The sequence below is a fragment of the Cryptococcus neoformans genome (assembly GCF_000091045.1).
Source record: "Cryptococcus neoformans var. neoformans JEC21 chromosome 4 sequence".
Lineage (NCBI taxonomy): Eukaryota > Fungi > Basidiomycota > Tremellomycetes > Tremellales > Cryptococcaceae > Cryptococcus > Cryptococcus deneoformans.
This window is the reverse complement of record NC_006686.1, coordinates 698,397-722,500: the sequence shown is the minus strand read 5'-3', so window position 1 is coordinate 722,500 and position 24,104 is coordinate 698,397. Positions and strand designations below refer to the sequence as shown.

General features: G+C 50.0%; 9 protein-coding genes across 9 annotated transcripts; 6 read left to right on the top strand and 3 right to left on the bottom strand.

Moving 5' to 3' along the window:
* The first annotated feature begins 3,531 nt into the window (after positions 1 to 3,531).
* On the top strand, positions 3,532 to 4,572 carry CND02640 (expressed protein). Its single transcript, XM_570665.1, has 5 exons — positions 3,532 to 3,893; positions 3,950 to 4,113; positions 4,200 to 4,262; positions 4,311 to 4,412; positions 4,466 to 4,572. Exons 2-5 carry the CDS (start codon positions 4,035 to 4,037, stop codon positions 4,495 to 4,497), a joined length of 276 nt encoding a protein of 91 aa, XP_570665.1. The 5' UTR covers positions 3,532 to 3,893; positions 3,950 to 4,034; the 3' UTR covers positions 4,498 to 4,572.
* Positions 4,573 to 5,977: 1,405 nt separating this feature from the next.
* On the top strand, positions 5,978 to 7,846 carry CND02630 (hypothetical protein). The gene is made up of 9 exons (XM_570243.2): positions 5,978 to 6,194; positions 6,248 to 6,500; positions 6,564 to 6,703; positions 6,754 to 6,983; positions 7,038 to 7,099; positions 7,150 to 7,249; positions 7,306 to 7,359; positions 7,428 to 7,511; positions 7,566 to 7,846. The coding sequence occupies exons 1-9, from the start codon at positions 6,075 to 6,077 to the stop codon at positions 7,654 to 7,656; spliced, it is 1,134 nt and encodes a 377-aa protein (XP_570243.1). The 5' UTR covers positions 5,978 to 6,074; the 3' UTR covers positions 7,657 to 7,846.
* A 926-nt stretch (positions 7,847 to 8,772) lies between these two features.
* On the top strand, positions 8,773 to 12,054 carry CND02620 (aconitase, putative). Its single transcript, XM_570245.1, has 8 exons — positions 8,773 to 9,027; positions 9,285 to 9,393; positions 9,453 to 9,688; positions 9,744 to 9,961; positions 10,014 to 10,679; positions 10,733 to 11,173; positions 11,230 to 11,697; positions 11,748 to 12,054. The coding sequence occupies exons 1-8, from the start codon at positions 8,840 to 8,842 to the stop codon at positions 11,798 to 11,800; spliced, it is 2,379 nt and encodes a 792-aa protein (XP_570245.1). The 5' UTR covers positions 8,773 to 8,839; the 3' UTR covers positions 11,801 to 12,054.
* A 79-nt stretch (positions 12,055 to 12,133) lies between these two features.
* Positions 12,134 to 13,383, top strand: CND02610 (hypothetical protein). Its single transcript, XM_024657006.1, has 3 exons — positions 12,134 to 12,666; positions 12,728 to 12,899; positions 12,954 to 13,383. The coding sequence occupies exons 1-3, from the start codon at positions 12,212 to 12,214 to the stop codon at positions 13,329 to 13,331; spliced, it is 1,005 nt and encodes a 334-aa protein (XP_024512668.1). The 5' UTR covers positions 12,134 to 12,211; the 3' UTR covers positions 13,332 to 13,383.
* On the bottom strand, positions 13,334 to 14,527 carry CND02600 (conserved hypothetical protein). Its single transcript, XM_024657005.1, has 7 exons — positions 14,357 to 14,527; positions 13,914 to 14,315; positions 13,792 to 13,869; positions 13,718 to 13,733; positions 13,631 to 13,669; positions 13,563 to 13,581; positions 13,334 to 13,492 (listed from the first exon to the last, which is right to left on the bottom strand). The coding sequence occupies exons 1-7, from the start codon at positions 14,463 to 14,465 to the stop codon at positions 13,415 to 13,417; spliced, it is 741 nt and encodes a 246-aa protein (XP_024512670.1). The 5' UTR covers positions 14,466 to 14,527; the 3' UTR covers positions 13,334 to 13,414.
* A 215-nt stretch (positions 14,528 to 14,742) lies between these two features.
* On the top strand, positions 14,743 to 16,559 carry CND02590 (conserved hypothetical protein). Its single transcript, XM_570473.2, has 8 exons — positions 14,743 to 14,770; positions 14,824 to 15,275; positions 15,314 to 15,491; positions 15,535 to 15,631; positions 15,680 to 15,811; positions 15,875 to 15,991; positions 16,054 to 16,329; positions 16,379 to 16,559. Exons 2-8 carry the CDS (start codon positions 14,834 to 14,836, stop codon positions 16,391 to 16,393), a joined length of 1,257 nt encoding a protein of 418 aa, XP_570473.1. The 5' UTR covers positions 14,743 to 14,770; positions 14,824 to 14,833; the 3' UTR covers positions 16,394 to 16,559.
* Positions 16,391 to 20,244, bottom strand: CND02580 (conserved hypothetical protein). The gene is made up of 6 exons (XM_570456.2): positions 20,112 to 20,244; positions 20,017 to 20,054; positions 19,880 to 19,963; positions 19,726 to 19,820; positions 19,416 to 19,671; positions 16,391 to 19,355 (listed from the first exon to the last, which is right to left on the bottom strand). The coding sequence occupies exons 1-6, from the start codon at positions 20,220 to 20,222 to the stop codon at positions 16,574 to 16,576; spliced, it is 3,366 nt and encodes a 1,121-aa protein (XP_570456.1). The 5' UTR covers positions 20,223 to 20,244; the 3' UTR covers positions 16,391 to 16,573.
* A 92-nt stretch (positions 20,245 to 20,336) lies between these two features.
* Positions 20,337 to 21,622, top strand: CND02570 (mitochondrion protein, putative). The gene is made up of 6 exons (XM_570475.2): positions 20,337 to 20,678; positions 20,734 to 20,747; positions 20,804 to 20,884; positions 20,936 to 21,111; positions 21,168 to 21,322; positions 21,390 to 21,622. Exons 1-6 carry the CDS (start codon positions 20,416 to 20,418, stop codon positions 21,547 to 21,549), a joined length of 849 nt encoding a protein of 282 aa, XP_570475.1. The 5' UTR covers positions 20,337 to 20,415; the 3' UTR covers positions 21,550 to 21,622.
* Positions 21,618 to 23,907, bottom strand: CND02560 (expressed protein). The gene is made up of 3 exons (XM_570454.2): positions 23,202 to 23,907; positions 23,026 to 23,137; positions 21,618 to 22,970 (listed from the first exon to the last, which is right to left on the bottom strand). The coding sequence occupies exons 1-3, from the start codon at positions 23,484 to 23,486 to the stop codon at positions 21,712 to 21,714; spliced, it is 1,656 nt and encodes a 551-aa protein (XP_570454.1). The 5' UTR covers positions 23,487 to 23,907; the 3' UTR covers positions 21,618 to 21,711.
* Positions 23,908 to 24,104: the final 197 nt, after the last annotated feature.

The following is a 24,104-nucleotide window of genomic DNA, read 5'->3' as shown; positions in this document are numbered from 1 at the left end:
GTAGACTTAATTAGAAAACGATACATCATAAAGAGCTCTTCGTCGTGTAGAAGACGAAATGAAAGAAGACGACCTTCATATCCTTCCCACTTCTCTTGTCATCTTTCCAAGCAAGTCCTACTCAAATCCGCTACAAACATCGCCAGCTTCCTCCGAACCTCCTCTACGTAAGTTCCCCCTACTACTACTGGATTAAATCGTGGTCAAACAGTCGTAGTAATATACGTAGCATCCGATCAAATGTTATAACGTTATCATCATCATTCAGCATACGCACGGACTTCGCCGTTTCATTCGGCGGCGTTCGTCTTTCTTGAATGATGACATGATGAATGATGATGAGTAGTACGTAGTACGTAGGTCCTCTTTTCGACGGATCTTCTTGGATCTGATCTTCTCATCCTGGCTGTAGTTATCTTCCAGGTTCTAGAACTTTCTTCATAATATTTCTTTTTCTACTATACGTATCTTCTCATGACACGGCTTTTGGCCTTCTATAGCACTATCAACTGCTTTAACTGCCTTTATGCCTCTGAAACGCACCTATCCGCCGTCCCGACGACCCCCCTCTCCATCCCCTTGTCCCTAAGCGCCTTCCGGTCGCTCGCCACGACCTGGAGGCGGTGCTTTTCTAGCTAACCCTATACATCCATTGGGTCAACGGCCAGATTCTTCCAGTGGCCTCCCTGGCGGTGATGTTCCCTGAGCTTTACGGTCCATCGAACCAAACTGCAACAATCGCCATAACTTGGGCGCCTGCGCCTACAACGTATTATACCCAAAAATGTCCCACTACACATTGGATAGACGAGGGTGCTGATGGCACGACTGGGAATGGCGGATGTTCTTCAGCTGTTAGCCCGAAGTTCATTACATGCTGTTGTAATGGCGCTGTACAGCTACCTCGGCCTACTACAGATCCTGAACCCGGACTCTACTAGCTTTTGACCAGTAATTCTGAAGGTATGTCCCTCCTCTAACTAGTTTCCTGACCATAACCTAGTGATACCACTTAGGATGCGCTTCCGACGTAATCTTCGCAGCTATAACGGCGCTTTGGCTATGGCGTCTATTGGCGTCAGACACGAATTCAGTCCGTCTGGGAACCCGAAGGCATTAGGATCTGTTACTTATCTGCGGCCGAGTCTATCATCTCATCAGATTCTTTTCGTCTGCACCTGGGGACGTCTTTGCCTACGTTCAGATCAATAAGTCCGATTTTAGTGAAGATAGCAGGGTCCAGCAAAAAAAAAAAAATTGAAACATCTTCAACTACTGTGATCTGCAATCCTCAGACGGCTCGGGTAGATGTCGCTGCGTGTAGACTCCTATATCAAATAGCTCCTAAATAATGAAGGAAAGACTGCAACGAGAGCCTCATGTAAGTTCGTTCTACTACACAGCTGTATAATATGATCTAAAGTTTCCATTGAAGGCAAACCTGCTTACGCTTATTAAACCCGAAACAACATGATCGTCGTGGATACGATCGGCCCACGATGGATGGAATAACGGCTATACCATGCAAGCTCTGAAATAGAACCCAGCAGCGGCCGCGAGATCATAGTCGAAACCTGTGAAGTAAAAAATCTCAATATATCAGCGAGAAAAGCCCCATTTTTTGCCCCTCCACTTCATCCTGCGTGATTTATCACCAGGAAAAACATGGATATTATCCTCAGATTCATCTCGCTGAAGGGCGTAAGTACCCATTATCACTTACATCCCCTGCTAACGTCGCCATTTCAGGATGAGGCAAGAACGGTACAAAAAGTCACTATGGAGTAATTCTATGCCCTTGGGTCTTTTTGAATGCCAGGCAGTTTTAACGCTATCGAGTACCAGAAACGTGGTCTTCCCCACTGTCATATTCTCCTCGTCCTCGGCGAACAAACAAACCTCGCACAATTAGCCATATCAACCGCATCGTCTGCGCAGAAATCCCTGGCCCTGCTGAGCAGCATTGCTCCCTCTACAAATGTGTCATCTCTTCATGCTCGCCATGCGGGAATCGACCATCAAATGCGTCTTGCATGGTAAAAGACAACAAAACGGGCAAATGTCATTGCTCAAAAAGTTATCCTAAAGCTTTCAGCTCCGATACACTTCTTGATGACGACTCTTACCCTACTTATCGTCGTAGAGAAGGTGGCTTCGCATGGAAAAAGAAGATAGGCGGTATTGACTACACTTTCAGTAACAGAGATGTCGTGCCCTACAACCCTACTTGCTTAAACGCTTTACATGCCATATCAATGTCGAAGTATGCACATCCATCACAGCGGTCAAGTATCTCTACAAATAAGTCAACAAGGGAAGTGGTCGAGCTTTGCCAGGCGTTTGCGAACACGATGGTCGCCATACTGTCCAAAATCAACCCTCCGAAGACCAAGCAAGACCAGAGCAAACGCAGAACGAAATACGGAATTATGAGGACTCACGATACATCTGTGCAACCGAAGGTAGGAAAGCTTTAACACATTACTTGATTCTACCGCACACACTAAAACGTTTCTTCACTTCAATAGCTTACACCTCAAAAGGGTTCAACAACGTCTAAATGATACTGGTGCTTAATAAAAAATCCAAATACAAGATTCCTATTTTCAAGAAGAAGAACGCGAACATTGGGCGACCCCAAGCAGCATCAACCAAATAAGTTGGAAACTCGCTTTAAAAGTCTCTCCAACTTGCTTCTTGCCATACCGATAATAACCCAATTAATGCATTACCGGAGCTATCAAATTTTGCCACCTCAAAAGATATCATAAAGTCCATCTCACCATCTCTGTTCGGTACGAAGAAACCACCCCATGGTCCAAAACAGATCGAAACCACGATCGATTTTATCAAAACAGAACGAATTCGGCTCTCGGACTACATCATTTGGAAAAAGATAGCCAAGCTCACTTCTGAAGTGAACAGCCCCGGTCAGAAAAGGTCGAAGTTGCCCTTTCCCTTCCGTTATTATATTGAAGAGAAAGCAACTATCTGCCCTTTCCCTTCCGTTATTCTATTGAAGAGAAAGCAACTACCGACACAATTACAACAGCATTAGGCAACTTCAAAAAGGAAATTCTTGAACTTGACGATTCTGCTCGTCTAGACTTTTACCAACGACTTCATAAGGTCGCATCTGATTTAGTCAAAAACCTTAACAGAGTAAGCTTCCCTAAAGAGAAATTCCCAACTTTTTTGAATAGCTCTGTCTCTCCCCATCCAGGCATCCTCCACCCGACTACAATAACAGCTTACTGGAAAAACACATTTAATCAAATGGCAACCGCCACAAAAAACGTCTTGGCTCACCTCTTTATCCTAGTCAAGGACGAAGTGGCCCAAAAAGACTCAAAACAAAATGAAAAGACAGCCGGAGAAGCTACCAAAAACGTTGCGTGAAACTTCGAGGAAAGAGACTTTGAGTCGTATACAACGTTCAGCGTCTCGGTCCCCGAGGGAGTAAACCTTCAGGTCGTAGTCAGTGAAGGCCAGAGCGCTGGAACCTCTGACCCGAAGGTCGTTTCTCCTTTGTCCCGACAGCGTGTGGGGCTCAATCTCAACCGTGGCACCTTGGATTTGTTTGAGGTGTTGATAAATGACGCGGTTGATGGCATTGTGCCGGCGCTGGGTCCAGGGGTTGCGGGCGCGGCAAAGCTCGTCGTGAGGGTTAGGGGGTTATAGAGGTTGCATTTTTCGTTGTTTAATTTATTGGGTTGTCGTGTGTGAGCCTTGGGGCGATGTAGCTGAGCACGAGAATAAAAACGATTGGCTCACATCGTCACTTTCCAGAGCAAAAAGAGAGAGAACGAGCTACGAAATCAGAAGGATTCACGATACATCTGTGCAATAGAAGACAAATAAGCTTCAATTACCTTGATTCTACGACAAACAGTGTAACAGTTCTTTACTAGCTTGCTGCGGACTTTTTCAGTTGACGACTTATTACCAGTCTCCCTCTGTCGGGCGTCCCCAGTTCCATCTTCCAAACCCACGAAACGTAGTTTTCAGCACAAAGGCAAATATTCGTCATACGTATGCTAGAAGACGACAAACGTAGCCGGCGACGCGCTCAATTCGCCCGTTTCTTCAAAGACTGTCAACAAAATTCAAAATGTAAGCTCCAAAGCGGTCAGTGGATTGAACTCTACGAGTAGGGCTCAATTTTGACAAATCGCTGAACACTCAATGAAACGTTCTAGACAGCACGTTCACTCGAGCCCCGGAGAAGAGGGAACATGGCACAACAGTGCGTGCTTCTGTCCGTGAGTGAATTCAAGAGCGATGACCTCGCATCTCTGAAAAATAACAAGCCCTTCCTCTCTATCAACTAACTGTGGCTCTGTATGACTTTGGCCACCAGAGAAATGTTTGCAGCGTCTATGAAATTTGTGATAACTTTGACATATCATCAGGTATGTGTTTTCAAGGTCCACTTCTGTATCAACTTTGTGCTGACTAAGCACAGAGGAGGGATCACACATTGCTGGATGTCCATAGACAACTTAGATACTCCATAACATAGAAAGTTCCAGGTCACTTCGTACTAATAGTAGCTTACATGTTCGTAGAACTTCTGCATACCTCCATATAGCCCCTGAAGTGCCCATAAATTCCAACACACTTCTTTGGACATATACAATGATCGAAGCTTTGCTGGGTGGCGAAGATCCGGTGGGTGTGTGGCCGAATGAAAGAGGAAGGTCCGCATTTTGCTAGCAACTTCCCTGCTGTAATAGGTACTAGTTTGTTGCATAGAAGAAGAGAGAAAGAACCAAGAAACAGATGTATAGTACTCATACTGTATATATGTACTCTGGAGAGGACGACTCTGACATCAACAAACTCTTACAAATATTTGTGTTTATTGACAAATGACGACAATGGTCCTATGTCATAGATCGGTTAGTGCGAGATCTAGGGGGAGATGAGATCTCGACGAACGAATGGTCGCGGTCTCGCAGAGCCTGGTTAGGCGCTGGCTAATAGAATAAGCATGGGAAGACGGCGCTAGACGTTTGTTACCCACATTAGTTACATCACAGGGATGTTGTTTAGTGGGTATATTTGTTAAGATGAATTTTCGTAAAGCCCCCTCCCTGTACCTGCTGTACATCCGTTCCACCTGCCTTCTGACCACCTAATTCCTACTATCACCAGATTACCATCAGCACCATCGGCACCTGTACCCTCGTACATCGATGTGCATACGCCTTGTGCGCTTTCATTGATATCTACCACTTGTCATCGAGATAATCCTCGTTAGCGGCATTCCATGTTGTGACAGATGAAAAGAACGGGTTTCTACTGCACGCTGATATTGGACAACTTGTTATAGTGTGTAAAGTGCCGCGACGGCGATGTTCAGATCATACCATCACCATCGATTTGTCTTTTCGAACGATTAATTTTCTTGTTCATTTCTAGAGATGGGTTAGAGAAACCCCCTCGCTACGAGCAGGCATCGGCCGAGAAATAAACAGCAAAGAATGGCATCAGGGAACAATTGATAATCAAGGAAAAATCGCGAATAGCGATTACCGACAATATTAGCGAGAGATCTGAAGGGGAATCAACGAAAGCATTGCTGCTCGCTGCGCCCAGCGTTATTTCTTGACTCGGAAGATTTGACATTTGGGCGATGAGAGAATGGATCCAGACTTCAGGAGCATGGCCCTAAATGAACATTTTTCAGCGATCATTTGGCACGTTATTACCCGTAAAGCCAAGCACTTCTCCCTCTCTCTCATTCCCCCTACTAGTCTCCGTCTCTTTTGCGTGCTGATCAATCCGACACGGAGCATGAAAAAGGGTCAAAAAAGAGCAAGACGAATAAAAATGAATAAGCACTTCAATAGAGTCAGGGTCACATGACATGTTTGCAGCCGCTTTCCGAAACGGGAAAAAATGGGAAAAACTCGCGTGAATCACAAGGCTAAGTTGATATGTCGCCGACGAATCACGGCCCGCCCATTTCCCAGGCAGATCCCGCTCTATATATACTTGCTCCCTACCCTCATTATTCATACTGTTCCCACAACCTTTTTTTCTTCAACTGCCCATACAGTTATATCACCATGTCTTTCAGAGCTCCCAATTTGATACGATCAGCCGCTGGCCGAAGAGCCAGTCAAACTTTGAACCTGCGTTCTCAAGTTATTCGACGACGATTTGCAACTGAGGGTGGACCGGAGATTGTAAGCAGCTTCATCAGCCATGTTGACTACGATATTTTACTGAACAGACGCAGACCAAACCATCTTCTCCACGATCTTCGAACACTCGTTATCTCCTCGCAGGTGTCGGTATCGCTGCCGTCGGCGCTGCATACTATTTCTACGGCACTGGCAGAACCGCGCACGATTCCGCCAATAAAGCTGACACGGTAGTGCGTGGAGCTGTTGCCACGGTTGAGGCCAAGACGGGTCTCCGAAGAGGCAAGGACGAGTATCAAAAAGTCTATAATCGGATTGCCGAGACTCTCGAGAAGGAGGGTTACGACGGTTAGTTTTCAATTACTTGCTGAATGCGGTAACGAAGCATACGGTGGCTGATAAGAATATCAGACGGTTCTTTGGCCCCCGTCCTTCTTCGCTTGGCTTGGCACTCCTCTGGCACCTATAACAAAGAGGATGGTACTGGAGGATCGAACTTTGCTACCATGAGGTTCAAGCCCGAGGCCGAGCACAGCGCGAACAATGGCCTAGTGGGTGTTGATCCAACTGGACATATATTCTTGGGCTGATCATATCATAGCATGTTGCCAGGGAACATATGGAAAAGATCAAGCAAGAGTTCCCCTGGATCTCTTACGGTGACCTATGGACCCTCGGTGGAGTCTGTGCTGTCCAGGAGTCGGGCGGACCTACCATCCCTTGGAGGCCTGGCAGAATTGACGGCTTCGAAGCTCAAGTCACTCCCGATGGTAGGCTACCGGATGCCTCTCAAGCCCAAGACCATCTGAGGTTCATCTTTAACCGCATGGGGTGAGTCGCCAGGTTTACTGAAAAAGACTAGGAAAACTTACGGCATTGCAATAGCTTCAATGACCAAGAAATTGTTGCCCTTAGCGGCGCTCATGCCATGGGGCGATGTCATACTAGTGAGTTCTTTTTTTAGTAATCAACATGAAACGTCTGACCGGATCTTTAGATCGATCGGGCTTTGAGGGCCCTTGGACTTTCTCCCCTGTCACCTTTTCCAACCAGTACTTTGCTCTTCTCCGAGACGAGCCTTGGCAGTGGAAGAAGTGGTGAGTACTCTATGACATCACCTGAAATGATCAGTCGCCTCATCCTGGTATTACAGGACCGGACCTGCCCAATATGAAGACAAAAACACAAAGACCTTGATGATGCTTCCGTAAGTTCTGAGATCAGAGTCTCTTGACATATCGAACGTGTGACCTTGATGTTGACCCATTTATACAGTACGGATATGGCGCTCCTCAAAGACAAGTCCTTCAAGAAGTATGTTGACATCTATGCCGATAACGAAGAGAAATTCTTTAGCGAGTGAGTGCTTGGTAGTGATAAGGCCGCTGCTGGCAGTCACTGACCCCACCGTAGCTTCGCGAAAGCATTCTCCAAGCTCATTGAGCTTGGTGTCCCTGAGAGGCAATGGGCTGGTGAACCTTGGACTTTGGGAACCAGCGATTAACTTCGGTATACGTACGGTAGTAACACAGATTAGTATGTGACAACTGAATAAGAAATAATGGAGCCAATTATTTTTACTGCGTTAATGTCCTTGCTGCTCGATGTTTGATCATGATATTTTGCGATCGCTATCACTCTTTCATTCTCGACGTAGAACAGGATTTGCGGGATGTAACACATAGCCTAGCGTCATCACTAACTTATTGTTTGCACACATCCCCCGCTGATACCCCGCGCTTTCACTCTGATCTTTCCTTCTGGCCTTCATCAAAAGTACTCGACCAGCAGCAGCGATGATGACCATGCATAAGATTCTCGTTCTCCTCTTAAGGAAATTACAAGAATGGAGCATCATGAGAGCGCAGCAAATCTTTTATATGAAGCTATCCATGCTTTTTTAGCTCCGGCACTCTATACGCGGTCTTTGCACACTTTTGGGTCATGTTAGTTCCCTACTTGAATGATTCTTCAATTTCCCAAACAACTTTACCATCTGAGGGCAATCCAAATATACGTAATGGTGAATGATCTTCATGCAGAACCGGCATTCGTTCTCCGGCGGCCGCTTTGCGAGTTATGAATCATGGATGTATCACTGACCAGTAAAGAATTTGACAAATAATCAGTTTCGATGACGCGCGCTACTTGTGATTGGCGCATCATCATTATTTACTATTATCTATCAAAGCTGCTGAGAATGACCCTCTTCGAGAGACGTAGAGAGCCCAGCGATAGGGTAGGCGTCTTGTGTTTTCTTCCTCATTCGCCCCGGCAGCGTCCCAAGTGGGCCCTCAACTCAGTCATACACAGCCAGCTCTTGATTTTATTTGGAGAAATCCCATTATTATTAGAGGCCGCCGCCCGCCGCCGAACGTTCGGCTTGTTTGTGCGTTGGGAGCGTCGGCAATAGTGGACCGAAGTTAGCCGACAAAAAAGTAATACACGTCAGGGAATTCAGGTGCGGATTTGGTCGGTCTTTGTCGGCGATATGACGTGTACCAATGAAATTGCTGCAGAATCACAGGCCAGCTGGATCCCCCTCCCAGCCCACAAGGTGTTATGTATCCCTCGACATTCTTTTCTTTTCTCTTTCTCTTTCTTCTCTTCTTCACAATATCAATTATTTAATCAGCCGACAAGGCATACCTCTTATACCACACTTACATTACTACTACCATAGCATCATGGTTTCCTCTCGGTACCTCGTCCGAGGAGCGAACTCCCTCTCCCGCCAGTCCATGGTCGCTAAGCGATCCATGGCGACTGTGCAATCTTCCATCGGTGACAAGAAGGTCGAGATGTCCAACCTCGAAAAGGGGAAGTTTATCAACTACCAAAGAATTGAGAACAACCTCCAGGTAGTGAGGTCCAGGTGAGTGGGAATTTCCGATGACGCAAATCTTGTTGGGTCTGTGAAAAGGAGTAAAAAGCGGTTTGTGGAGCTGTCAGGTGTCGATCAGTATGCTCCTGGCGCAATAAGTCTCCAGCTAGATATTTGATAGTCGTTGCAGGGGAGGATCCTGGGCTGTCGCCTCTTGGGACGTATCAGCCAGTCATATTCTGCCGGTTTCTCGGCCGTTCCGCGCGTAACAGCAAAATGGTTGCAGTTGCTGACAAACTATCAAACAGGCTCAACCGACCGCTCACTCTTGCTGAGAAGGTTGTGTACGGCCATTTGGACAACCCCCATGAGCAGGATATTGAGCGAGGTGTTTCTTATCTTAAGCTCCGTCCTGATGTGAGTGGAGCATGCATTCACGGTAATCTCCGATCGGTCAGCTGACTATGTTCCCACAGCGTGTTGCGTGCCAGGATGCCACCGCTCAAATGGCTATCCTTCAATTTATGTCTGCTGGTCTCCCCCAGACTGCTGTTCCCACTTCTGTCCACTGTGATCACCTTATTCAGGCTCAAATCGGCGGTAAGGCTGATTTGGCTCGTGCCATTGACATTAACAAGGAGGTCTACGACTTCCTTGCTACTGCCTGTGCCAAGTATGGCATTGGTTTCTGGAAGCCCGGATCCGGTATTATGTGAGTTTATTATTTGTCTTTATGTACGTTTTAAAATCTGACTAGTTATTTGCAGTCACCAAATTATCCTTGAAAACTATGCTGTGCCTGGTCTCATGATGATTGGCACTGATTCCCACACTCCTAATGCTGGTGGTCTTGGTATGGTTGCCTGCGGTGTTGGTGGTGCCGACGCTGTTGACGTCATGGCCGATATCCCTTGGGAGCTCAAGGCCCCCAAGGTTATTGGTGTCTATCTTGATGGTCAGATGAGCGGATGGACTACTCCCAAGGGTGAGCTTGATGAATCTATACCACTTGGCGACAGAAATTGATTCTTTGATAGATGTTATTCTCAAGGTTGCGGGTATCCTCACTGTCAAGGGTGGTACTGGTGCTATCATTGAGTACCATGGTCCTGGTGTCGAGTCTCTTTCTTGTACCGGTATGGCTACTATCTGTAACATGGGAGCTGAGATTGGTGCCACTACCTCTCTCTTCCCCTTCAACCACCGAATGGGCTCTTACCTCAAGGCCACCAACCGTTCTGCCATTGCGCAATACGCCGAGGAGTTCAACCACAACCTCCAGCCTGACGAGGGTTGTGAGTACGACCAGAGGATTGAAATCAACCTCTCTGAGCTCGAGCCCCATATCAACGGTCCCTTCACCCCTGATCTTGCCACTCCTCTCTCCAAGTTTGCCGAGGAGGTCAAGAGGCACTCCTGGCCTCAGGAGCTCAAGGTCGGTTTGATCGGCTCTTGCACCAACTCTTCTTATGAGGACATGTCTCGATCCGCCCACATTGCTCGGGAGGCCGCTTCCCACGGTCTTACCGCCAAGTCGCAGTTCACCATTACCCCCGGTTCCGAACAGGTCCGAGCTACCATTGCTCGAGACGGTATGGTCGATGACTTTGAGAAGGTTGGTGGTCTTGTTCTTGCCAACGCCTGTGGTCCTTGCATTGGTCAATGGGACAGGCGAGATGTTAAGAAGGGCGAGGCCAACTCTAGTAAGTTTTAATTGTTGTATAAGTTGAAGTCGTAAATTAACTCGTCGTTCCAGTTATCACCTCGTACAACCGAAACTTTACTGGTCGAAACGATGCCAACCCTGCTACCCATGCCTTTGTTGCTTCCCCCGATCTTGTCACTGCCATGATCTTTGCTGGTGACCTCACCTTTAACCCTATGACCGACTCTCTCAAGGGTGCCGACGGCAAGGAGTTTAGGTTCTCTGACCCCTCTGGCTTTGAGCTCCCTGCCAAGGGCTACGACCCCGGAGAGAACACGTTCCAGGCTCCTCCTGCTGACGGCACCACCGTCTCTGTCGCCGTCAGCCCTACTTCTGACCGACTTCAGCTCTTGAAGCCCTTCAAGCCTTGGGACGGCAAGGACATTATTGAAGCTCGTGTTCTTATCAAGGCCAAGGGCAAGTGCACGACTGATCACATTTCTGCTGGTGGTCCCTGGCTCAAGTACCGAGGTCACCTTGAAAACATTTCTCGTAAGTGTTTCGATTATGTCATCTTTTGTGATTTTCCTGACGTTTTTTTGCTCTAGAAAACTGTTTGATCGGTGCTATTAACTCTGATAACGGTGAGGCCAACAAGATTCTCAACCAGGAGACTGGCGAGTTTGGCCCTGTCCCCACTGTTGCGGCGTACTACCGAGACCGAGATATCCCATGGGTCGTTGTCGGTGACGAGAACTATGGTGAAGGTTCTTCCCGAGAACATGCCGCTCTTGAGCCCCGATTCCTTGGTGGACGAGCTGTCATCTGCCGATCCTTTGCGCGTATTCACGAGACCAACTTGAAGAAGCAGGGTATGCTTCCTCTGTGGTTCAAGAACCCTGCCGACTATGACAAGATTTCCGGTACCGACAAGATTTCCATCCTTGACCTCCAGAACTTTAAGCCCGGTCAGGACATCAAGGTTGAGATTACCCACAAGGACGGCTCCAAGGAGCAAATTCTTACCACTTCATCCATCAACGAAGGTCAATGGGGTTGGTTCAAGGCTGGTTCTGGTGAGTCATCATTCTTGCTGCGTTTGGTTTAGACTGACGAATTTGTGTAGCGCTCAACATGATGGCTTCTGCTGCCAAGGCCCGTGCTGAGAAGCAGGCTTAAGAATGATCCTTTTTCCCACACGTTTTACACAATGATTCGCATTTGTCTCAAGCTCCATAACAACATTTTTTCAATACCCAACATTTGCATTATCTAGTTTGACTTTTGTCTCCCTTTTATTATCAATTGTTTCTTTTTAATGATTCGGCCTTTATTTGGCGTTGGATCGATTTCATGGCGAGGGAGGGTGCAGGTTTAAAGTATAAAAGGTTTTTAACGTGCCATGACCGACGTGATGCCATTATATGACTACCCATAAAAGTACAGTTTGTATATTTCAGTTTGTGAATATTATCCCGACGTGATTTTTTGCGATTTTCTCCGAGAATGTCGTTCTGCTGAGCCGAAGCTGTTTCGTTTACTACTGTTTTGACACTTTATTTATTTTTCCAGCAGTCGTCGTCCCCCGGTATGCGTCGAATCCCTTCCCAGGTACCCTCGGCCGTATCGCGCCTTTTGCAAGGCCAAGTGATCTCGAGCCCTCCTACGTGGTACAACCCGGCGCTTGCGCACCCTCCTCCCCAGCTCCCGCCCTACCAAGTGAAATCCCGTCCGCGTGTTTCCGCCAAGCTCCCCGGCGGTGGCAGCGGCGACGGGGGCGGCCAATTTATCGACACGGCGCCGATTCCTGCCGGAGAACTGGAGCGGCGGGACAGGTTGCGGGGGTACAAGCAGCGAAAGGGACGACCGCTAAAGATTGCGTACGAGGAAGATTGGGTGCGCAGGCAGTTTTTCAAGGATTTTCCGTTTGAGGCGTTGAGGCCGGTGAGTATGGTGGAAGGCGTGGAGATTGATGTGCGGGAAAAGGTGGGGGGGGAGGAATGGACGAGTTTGGAGCAGAGGGGGTTGTATCCCACCGTCGAGGAGTGAGCGTTTTTTCTTTTTTAATTTATTCTTCTTCTTCCTACATCGGGCTGACGGGATTAGCTGTATCGAGTTTGTGATCAATGTGAGAAACACGCGGAATGTTTCGATTTCAGAAGCGTACGCGCTTGCGACTGAAGAGTTTGTGTCGTTGAGGGGCAGGCATCAGCTGGCGACTTTGGCGGCGGAGATTGAGGCGCGACACTATGGAGCAGAGTTCAAGCCGGATGTCTTTGTGCGTTGTCGTCGTGTGGAAAAGAGGGAGTGGGAAAACTGACAATGGGGTTAGGAACGCGCATTCAACCTTGAAGAAAAGGCGCTCGAAAGTTTGAGACCATTCACCGCTTCTTCCTCTTCCTCTTCCGGTTCCTCCCGTGTCAAGTATCGTGAACAGCCTCGATGGCAGTGGTCAAACACTGTGCCACCTTCATCTATCCCCGGTGCGGGTGCCGGCGGGTTCTCCAGGGGGCAGAATTACGTGGCTAAATGGAAGATGCCTGAACCGCTGAGAGTGGGCGCGCAAGGACAAGGTGATCTGTTGGCTGCTATCCCTGCGGCGGGAGAGATGCCGCCGGCAGAAGGGGCGGAAGGGGTGGCGGAGGAAGATGCCAAGTTGGAGGATTTGGAGATGCTAAAGGCTGCTTTGGGCAGCTCAAAATCGGCGTAAAGGGTCAAGGACACGATGCATTTTTCGATTCATTACATTCCTACATGACATACAGTACAGACAAGATTAAGCGAGTGATTGAATTAGAGCTTTGCGTCGCTGAAACCTGGGAACGTGACAGACTCCTTGTTCCTTGTGGCCGACATGGCTTTGGCGGTATCCTGATTCATCCACGAGTCAATTAGTGTCCCGCGTGTCAAGGTGGGCGTCGGGGGAGAATAGCACACGTACGCTTGATTGGAGCATGGACCTGGGTGGATGAGCGATGTGGTCGAGGCGGGAGGATGCGTACGACTTACATGTTCCATGCAGCGACGTACTGCAGACCTTGTTCGACGCTTTTGGCTGTCAGGAAACGTCGCCAGAAGGCAGAGGCGATGACTCACGTATGGTCGCGCGCATCTTTCAATCGCATAAGAAAAGAGCGGAGACTTGTACAGGCAGAGGAAGCGTTGCTCACGATTCAGTACATGTTTTGTGCTGATGACAGCGATTGGGCTCCTCGAGGCGATAACCTTGGCCTTTTCGATGGCGACGGCTGTGTTTGGTGAGAATGCGTAACTCTTGAGACACGCAACTGACCAACGACTTGGGCCCTGCCACCGTCGACGACCTCGCTGACAAAGCCCATTTGCTCTGCCTCTCTGGGACCAAAGGCTCGTCCCGTGAGAGCGAGTTCCCTGACTTTACTGTCGTTGCCGGTGACCTTGGGCAGGCGCTGCAGGGAGCCGATATCCGCGGCGAGGCCGACGTTGACCTCGGACACGCCAAACTGGGTGTCGGACGCGCACAGACGGATATCGCATGCGGCTGCAATGTCTATGGCGAGGCCGAGGGCGAAGCCGTGGAGGGCGCAGATGACGGGCTGGCGGCAGGCGGAGAGGGAGGAGACGGCTGCCTGGAAGGCACGGAGGTGGGCGTGGAGGGCGAGGGCCTTGCGGGCGGGGTCGGCGGCAGGGGCGGCGAGGAGGGACTGGGAGTTGACTATGGGCAGGGTCAGCGGGGGGGGAGGGGGGGGGACGCACGGTCCAGGCCGGCGGTGAAGGCGGCGTCCGAGGTGGAGCTGAGGACGAGGACGCGTATGGCGGGGTCAGCGGAGGCGTGGCGGACGATGTGGGCGAGTTCTGTCCACATCCTGCGGGGTCAGCGGGGCGGGGGGAGGTGCGACGTGCTCATCGTTGAACGCGTGTACGGGCGGCCCGGGGGGGGGTTAGCGGGGGGCGGGGGAGTGAGTGTGGGCGACGCACCTGTTGAACTGGAGGAGCAGCACGCCGGGTGCGGGGCTGGACGCTGTGTGCAGTTTCATCGGGGGGGGAGTTGGGGGGGGGGAGTAGTCAAAAGTGGGGGAGCCGGGGGGAGTCAAAAGTAAAAACAATCCGCGGCTCGCTCTTCTCTCCACACACGATGGCCGCGCTGTCCGACCGCCAGAAAGACGAGCTGTGAGTGCGCTCAACTCCCCCGCTGACTCCCGCTGACTCCCCCCCCCCCCCAGCCACCGCGCAATGCTCGCCTACCTGCACGCCGCGGGGATGCACAACGCCTACGCCGCCCTCCAGCACGACGCCGCGCTCGCCGACGTCGACCCCCGCGACAGGGCAGTCGGCCTCCTCGAGAAAAAGTGGACAAGCGTCATCCGCCTCCAGAAAAAGGTCATCGACCTCGAGAACCGCAACGCAGCCCTCCTCGCAGAACTCGCAGCCGCCGCCCGCCCCGCCGCCCCCGGCCCCTTCCTCCCCCGCCCGCCCCCCCGCCACACCCTCGCCTCCCACCGCGCACCCGTCACACGCCTCGCATTCCACCCCACATGGACCCTCCTCGCCAGCGCCAGCGAGGACGCCACCGTCAAGCTCTGGGACTGGGAGGCCGGCGACATGGAGCGCACCCTCAAGGGCCACACAAAGGCCGTCATGGACGTCGACTTTGACCCGCGGGGCGGCCTCATGGGTGAGTCTCTTCCTGTGCCGCGCAGCGCTCACCGCCAGCCACATGCTCCTCCGACCTCACCCTCAAGCTCTGGGACACCGCCAACCAGTACACAAACGTCAAGACCCTCCACGGCCACGACCATTCCGTCTCCAGCGTGCGCTTCATGCCCGATGGCGAGACGCTCGTCTCCGCCAGCCGCGACAAGACTATCAGGGTATGGCAAGTCTCCAGCGGGTACGTCGCCGTCTATCTGCCAGACGAAACTCACGCGCACCAGCTACTGCATCAAGACCTTCTCGGGCCACGCCGAATGGGTGAGAGAGGCCGTTCCCTCAGAGGACGGGCGGTGGCTCGTCAGCGCATCAAACGACCAGGCAAGTTGTTTGTCTCCGCCATGCGCTTTTCGCTGACACACCCCGTAGACATCACGTATATGGGACTTTTCAACCGGCGAGACCAAGATGGAGCTCCGTGGACACGAGCATGTCGTTGAATGCGCCGTGTTTGCGCCTGTCAACGCCTACCCTGCGATCAGAGAACTAGCCGGTTTAAAAGTATCCCTTCTTTTGCATATCATCGGTCGTCGCTGACACAGTCGCTGACACAACCCGCAACAGCCGCCAGCACCACGCGATACGAGAGCAAAGTCGCCCGGTGTCTACGCCGCTACAGGATCCCGAGATAAAACTATAAAGCTGTGGGATGCCCTTTCCGGTCAATGTCTACGCACACTCGTACGTCCCGTCGTCCCCTCACCCCGTCGTCCCCCTAACACTCACCCTCACACTCACAACAGGTCGGCCACGATAACTGGATCCGCGCACTCGTCTTCCACCCGTCCGGCAAATACCTCCTCTCCGCCTCGGACGACAAGACCATCAAGGTATGGGACCTCGCAAACGGCCGATGCACGAAAACGATAGAAGCGCACAGTCATTTTGTCACGTCCATGACCTGGGGCAGGGCCGTCGGCGCGAGCGGGGGTATAGAAAAGGTGAATGGCGATGCGTCGAGTAAAGAACCGAGAAGAATAAACGTCTTGGCCACCGGGTCGGTAGACCAAACGATCAAGGTTGGTTCGTTTTCATCTCTCAAAACACCAAACACTCAACCACCCACAGGTCTGGACACCCTAGCACGATTTTTCCTTCACCCCGATATATCAGCATTATATTTGTAAAAAACGTATTTATAGAAATACCTCCCGGGCTTTTTATCTATCTCCATACCCCCTTTCCCACATTCAGTCGCATGTTTTCGGCGGATTTACAACACTCTCCATATCGAGATGCAACAGTATAAACATGTCTTTCCTTTTATATAAACCCAACCTGGTCGACGCCCAGCATCCTCCGAGCAACAATGAGCGCCACAGTCTCCTTTAAAAACTCTTCTAATATCACACAGTTGTCCAGCACTGTACTCAGAGATACTTGCTTATCCTCCTCCTCTTTTACGAGTTGATCGATTTCATCAGGATCCATCGAAAACGACACATCCCCATCCCCGCCTGCCCCGCCACTCTTTCCCGGTACACTGCTCAGATGGATCAAATCCGGACGCCGCTTACCATGACGCCCGCTCCACACCGGCGTCGTCGTCGTCGTCGTCGTCGTCTTCACCTTGCCGCCCCATACACCCGTCACGATCATCCCCCTCTCGTCCTCTGCGTCCGCGTCCGCGTCTTCGCGCTCGCGCTCGCGCTCGTCGCACAGGCACAGGGATACACTTTGACGAGTTTGATCGTAATGCGTTTTGAAAGGCGCGGGCGCGGGCTCTGCGGAGGACATCAGGGAGGAGGAAGGAGAACTCGTTCCCGATGCTGGGCCCGCTGCGAACACGGGCGGCGTGGATGGTGGGAGAGGAGATGGGGAAAACCCGGCGAATAAACCGAGGCGGGGGTGACTACCGAGTTCCGGTGTACCCGGCGTACCCGTACCCGTACCCGGCGTACCCGGCGCACCCGTCTTCTTCTTTGGCGTCAAAAACGACTTTATGCTGCTCGCCAGACCCAGGGCACTGCTTCTGCCCCCTCCCCCCTTCCGCCTCGTCGTCAATAACGATGACGCTTCATTTCCTCCGCTCTTTGCAGAAGGAGAGCTAAAGACAGTAGAGCCAGCCCGGTCGACATCCAGCATAATGCTCATCGCCTCGTCCAAATGGTCGGCAAACAGTAAACCCTGTCGACGCTCACTCAAAAGACGATCAAATTGCGGGACCTGTCTCCGCAGGAGGGATATCTGCTTGACGAGCGATCGGAGGATTTGATAGATTACAGGAAGGTCGACGGACGATCCCCTACCGACAAACGGATCACGATCCCCATCCGATACATGGCGAGAAAACGACACGTCCGAGCTGGCATCTGAATCCGACTCGTCCCCCCCCAAAGACATGTGACCCACACTGGCCTCTTTCTCGTAAAGCAGCCATCCGCCAAGTGCGCGATAGGGACATGACGCCATCGCGGTGAGTACGCCGGTCATGGCCACGTTCTCATCTGCCGTTTTGCACAGGAATTTCTCAAACTCGCCAAGCACAGCCCGCAACAATGGATCTGCCGGACTCAGTTTATGCGGGATAGGGTCATCTCCGTCCAATCTACCACCACCACCACCGCCGTTCACGCTGGCCTTGTTAAAAGTAGTCTCCCCCACGTCTTCTTCATCCACAAATGGCAGGATTGGCGCGAGGCGGAATGAAGGATTGGATTCCAAAGCGGTTTGCATATCTGCCAGATAGCCCACGTACCCCGGCGACATCTCAATAGATGTCTGCAAAGGGTCAAGTAGAGATAAAAGAGAGCCATAGAGCTCCACTTCTCGGGCATCGCTAAAGTTGACAGGCTTTGGTAGGAAAGACGCATCCGGCGATTGGAGATTGAGCGAGCGAGGGATGGGATTACGAACAAGAGCTGTGGCTGCAGGTTCATGAATATAGGATAATAGGCCCCTGGTAGCCTGATGCGGGTGATTGGACAGGAGAGTCTGTAAAAGACAAAGTGCCGCGGTGACTGAATTCCACTGCCCGGAACAAAGGTTGTCCAAGATCAGGTCCTTGAGAGTGAACCGGCCCTCGGACGCAAAGTACTCTGTCGATTTCAAGGGGATCCGACCAACATATCGCATAGCCCCAGTTTCCTGCCTTTCTCTTTTCGAGTTCACCGCCGGTAAGGGCATGCAAGTGTCTGAAAGGTCGATATCCAGCAAAAATGATAGGACACGATCAACGATAGGACCGTCATCCAAGTTGGAAAAAAGGACGTCGAGATAGGTAAGCACCGCGACTGAGCTTCCGTCATGGCTTGAACACTCGAGAAGAGATGGATAAAGCACGTTATCGAGAAACGAAGAATGGATGGCGTCGAGTGTAGCGCCAGCTATGGCTCCTCCCAAGACGTGTGTAACAGTCACAGCGCCGGAATGAGGGTCGGCATATAGGATAGGGGAGTTGCATCGGCGAATAATGTCTTGAAGGAAGCCGAATAATTTGAGCAAGAGGTCGAGCTGAGTTCGGACGTGTAGATCTGTCGACAACTGAATGTTATCCTCTCCGTCTTGCCTTTTCATCCCAGATCCTAGATGCATCCCCCCTGATGATATATTCTTGTTATCTTCTTCTGGCACTTCTTGCGATGATATAGAGGGCACTTGGAGTTTTGTAGGTAAAAGGGAGTAGACTGCTCCAAGAGCCGCAGCCATCACGTCTGCAAAATCACCATCCAAAATAAACTCGCCAAGAGCATCTCTCGCTTCTTGTAAGGGATCTGGTCCATTGTTCCCTGGGCCCGAGGAAAGATTCTCCCCTCCTTCTTCACCAGGTGTCAAGAATGCAATGTCAAACAAGAAGATCAAACCTGCACGAGCGAAATCCCCCAGCCTGCCTTCGCGGTGGACGAAGCGTAAGAGGTACGAAAAGAGTAAAAACTCAAACTGATGAGTCGCCCTGGAAGACGTCTTCGTAGGTAGTTCCGAAAGCGTGGTATGGGTCGTCGGCGTCGGAGACCTGGCTCGATTAGAGTTGGAATCAACTTGAGAAACATTGTTGTTAGATTGAGCCCAACCTCTATCATGAAAAAATATGAGCAGCAAAGGTGGACTGTATCGTTATCAAGGCATTCAGTTACTGAGATCTGCTCCTAGATAAAGACAAACCTACTAGGCTCTCATCTTTGAACACAAGACACACATCAAGTCCACTAAATCCCCTTCGATATCCTCGTTGCTTGCTCCCCTCTCCATGCCATTCGCCATCCCAGCTGCACCGAAAACCCGAGTGCCGTCTAGCTTCTCCTCGGGCTCGTCACCTATACATGATCTGAGGAGTCTCCTAAGAGGTCGGTGAACCGCATTGTGTACCAGGAATCGTTCCGAAAGGAGAACAACCAGGTTGTTGATGGATTTGACAACTTCAGCTAAGTGGTTATGGTTCATTAGTTGGCAGATCTTTCAAAGTCGAAAAGGTTTACCCTTGATGCCATGTGGGCGGTCCGCCTCACAAAGTCTCTCCAGATGGGCCAATATATCGTTCTTCAAAAAGTATTCCAGGCAGACCCCAGTAGTACTTTATTAATTGTTCAGTAAAAAGGCATAAAGTTCAGGTTTAAACCATATGCAACTCACTCCTCGTCAGTCCTGTTACTCTCATACACAAGAGCATCGACAATATGTCTAAGGTGTACGGGTACCTCTGTCGAAGAAATTCCTCTGTTCTCAAAGTCAGCGAGTCTCCTCATTCGACTGTTTTGAGCTCATCTTACCGCACCAATTGCCTCTCATCCGGATGTTCCAAAGTCTCCTGTTGTTTTATGAGCTATATGTTCTACTATTGGCGCTTCGACGGTCCTTTGCACACCTTTATGCTCTGCCATGCACTGTCAAAGTCTTCGAGATGGTCTGGCCGTGCTGTGCTGGGAGGGTGCTTGGGGACCTGCAAGAGGCGAGTGAAGAAGCTGGAGACATCCATGGATGGTGGAACTGAAGAGTGATGAATTGAGTGTGCAACGAAGCAGCCAACGAACGAAGAACGAACGAACATCATCAACACGTCGCGTCTCCTTCGTTTGACGCGACTTTGCCGCTCCCTCGACTTTTGCTCCTCTTTACTCCTCCGTTTCTCTCTCGCCCACCAGTAGCCTCCTGGTCACCCAACATCCCTCATGTCCGCCTCATACTCACCCCAAAAAAATCCTCAGCACCAGCAACTTTCGTCCGAGCCGCCCCACGCCAGCTCCTCTGCTTGGAGCGGTAATCTCGGCGAAGATCCGGTCTTCATAGGCATAGTATCCGCTGTGGGAGCAAGTGCCTTTACACTTTTAGGTGTTATGGGCTACCGGAGGTATTGGAGACGTATCAAGAATGCCGACTACGTAACGAGCGAGCTTTTAAGACGGAAAACCTGGGTCAAGGGTATTGTGACGAGGTTTGTCGCCTTGTTTAATCTCATCTGCGCTATCACTGATGTGAACTATGTGTAGCGTCGGAGATGGAGGCAAGTTTCTTTATAGCTGGACATCAGTCACGTTTCTGATGAGCTTCTCTCTACAGATAATTTGCGGCTATATCATACGCCGGGGCCCTTCTTTCAATATCCATTGAAGATCCGTTCTGTACCTACAACTCAAAAGGGTAGGTGCCCGCTATTGATCTTCCCATAATGGAGTTTGATATCAATTTTAGGGCTGAGAAACGAAACCATCAGTATCCGTATAGCTGGCGTAGATGCTCCCGAAAACGCCCACTTCGGTAACCCCGCACAGCCCCATGCTAGAGAATCTCTCGAGTGGTTAAGAGCTACCATCTTGGGCAAGCGCATGCGTTGCCAGCTTTTGGCTAAAGATCAGTATAACAGAATCGTCAGTAGCCGTTTCTGAACCATTTGAAAAAGGCGCAGCTGACTTTATGGACAAAGGTCGCTGTGCCGTATATCTCCCGAAGGTTTTGGTGGGATAGGCCTTTGCCTCTTATGATGTTAAGGGAAGGCATGGCTGTGGTATACAAAGCAGGAGGAGCTGATTATGGTCCATGGGGTCTCGATGAAATGTTGAAAGTAGAGGCAGAAGCCAGGTTAGTTATATGAGACTCCAGTGGGACAGTGCGGCACAAATGATCAATCAGCTCATCGTATATCCAGAAACGCAAAGAGGGGTTTATGGGCACTAAAGAAATTCGAAAGTCCGGGGGATTTCAAAGCCCGCATGAAGCTAAAAAGTGATGTCTCTGAAGAACGGCCTGAAGGGAAATTGCCCTCAGGCTGGATAGCACTGGTGAAGAGACTGATGGGTCGCACTTGATAACTGGGGCCTAAATCTGTAGATAATAATGATGCCGGCATTTTTTTAACCGAATGAACATGAAAACCCACACAATCTGGATGCATACAGTTCTTTATCATACAACTGGGAACACGCAGTTTTCACTTCTATTTCCGCCGCTTCGTTCAAAGATGGTCAAGCTCATTCCATTGGCGACACTTCGGGCACAGGTTTTTGCTGGTTTCTCGCAAGACCCGCAATGGCGGGAGGGAATTTTGGCGTTATCTTTACTTTTTCCTTCTTGATCTTGCTTGTTTGCCCATTTCCTGGAATGGATCCTGTGCTGGCTGAAGCGAAAGGAATTGGAACGGGTGTCGAAATGTCGACATTAGGGCTAACAGGTTCAAAAATAATATCCAACATTGGGCCAAACCTGACGAAGGTGTTTTCCCCTACTCTCTGGAAAAACATTTCAAAGCCATATCTATCGATCAATTTTGCTTCCGTAGAGGCCCATTTGCTCAGCTTCTCGGAACAATTGTTGTTCAGTCTGATGCGATAGATATGGCCAAAAGGCAACGCCCAGTTTTTGAATTCTGTGGCCGCAGTCCTCGCCACATTGGCCTCAGTGGGAATACCAGTAATGGACAGCACGCGGACTGCTTTGTCTTTCCTGTCTTTACCTATAACAGTGACCCAGACAGGGTAGCGAAGTTGGACTTGAGGACGGATGACGTTACCAGTACCCCAGGCAGGTGAATGAGGGGTTCGGATGCATTGGCATACGGGCTCGAGCTTGGCTCTGAGGAACCCGTTAATCTCCTCCACTTCTTCTAAAAGCTGAAATCGTTCCCGGGCATTTTGTTTCAGTTCGAAGACTTCGACTTCATTGTCACATAACTTGTCCCATTTCCGGCCAAGTCTCTCTTCACAAGCTCTGAGAATCGCTTCGCGATCAGACAGTTTAGCGTCTCGCTTGCGGGATGCTTCTTCGGCCGAGTAGAGACGTTGCTCAAACTCGTGTTCACGTTTCACAATCTCTACCTCCCGTCTCTTCACAAATGCCTCGCGCTTGAGCAGGTTGGCTTCTCTTGCATCGAGTTTGGCCTCGAGACTGATTCTGTTATTACTGTAATGAGTTGAATTGTGACTGAACAGACGCTGGGGACCGATAGGCGATCTGCGATAGTTTCCAGGTAGATTCATGTTCTTGTGGGAAGGGGAGTCACTGTCCGATTCGCCGGGTTCAGTATCGATGGCTTTGTTGGGTTTGATAGGACCGGGCGAGGTGATTCGCATCTCGGGCAGAGCAGACGAAAAGTGGATCTTGTGAGCAGACTTCAAAGCAGTACCTATGTTTTGGCCCAAAGTAGTGTGTTGAGTTAAATCAGGGAACACAGGTGAGGCCCTGTCGTCGTCGATCGAAGCCATACTAGAGGGATAATAATGGTCATGAGAGTCTTTTCGCGAAACTTAGCTCGAAACTCTTAAATTAACTGATGAGATTGAGCTTACAAGGATTAGCCATCTTGAACTGCTCAATTTGATCAAAAGTCCCCAAAAGACCTGAAGCAAAACATTCCTCTTGACTGAAATATTGCTTCTTTGCTCGCTCCTCGACTTGAATCTAGAGGAGCGGAATGGGAGTATCAGTATAGTAAGTGCGCTAGTTTTCTACGAAGTAGACTCACAAATAAATCTTCTGTACTGACGTGATAGCCCTTGAATTGGCCTTCCCAAACATATACGACTGATCCTTGTACATGTAAACTCGGGTCATCCAAGATCACCTTCGAAGGACCTTTTTGTTCTCTTTTTGGCCAGGCAGAGGACTCGGAGTATGTAATATCATGATAAAAAATCATATCATGGTGTGCGTCAATGCAGTGCAGATTGACCCACCACCTGAAGCCGAGACTCTGGCTAAACGTCTCATCATCTTGCAGTAAGTCGAGGGATTCACGCGGACGACGCATAGTGGGGAGGACGTTGTATTGCAATTCGTGTTATAGTAGATGTAACTTCATGAAGGGCAATTTTATGATCAACAACATACGCAATTTATATTTGATGATGAGAAAAGACTAGGATTAAGTGTCGGAAATGATGGTGGCTACAGTATGGATGTGGTATATTGTCGTGCATGGCGAATATAGGCAACGGAAACGACCTGCCGGAGACGGAAGACATTGTTCGCAGTAGCTAGAACGAACGAATTGGACGGCAGTTCCGCCACTGTTCTTTTTCCAGTATACCGTATCAGAACATGTTGATCCGCAGAAAAATGTCATAAGAGATAGGCCGGTACCTGGGGAGAGAAATGAAGGAAGAGATGGAACGGGGCAACGACCGCTATACGTAGTAGACGGATATGAATGGGATGATAGTAGATGTGCTGTTTCCGCAAAATGAAATCCCTTCTCTGTGCGATTCTTCCGCCTTATAGCTTTTTTAAGTTAATTATGAATATTTGTTCTTTTTTAAATAGCTTAGTTAACTTTCGACCGCCCGAAGATCTTCTTTTTCCAACAAGTGGAGGCGGGGGTCACCGGTAAGACAAAATAATCTCCTGCCTCCTTGATGAACTTCATTCA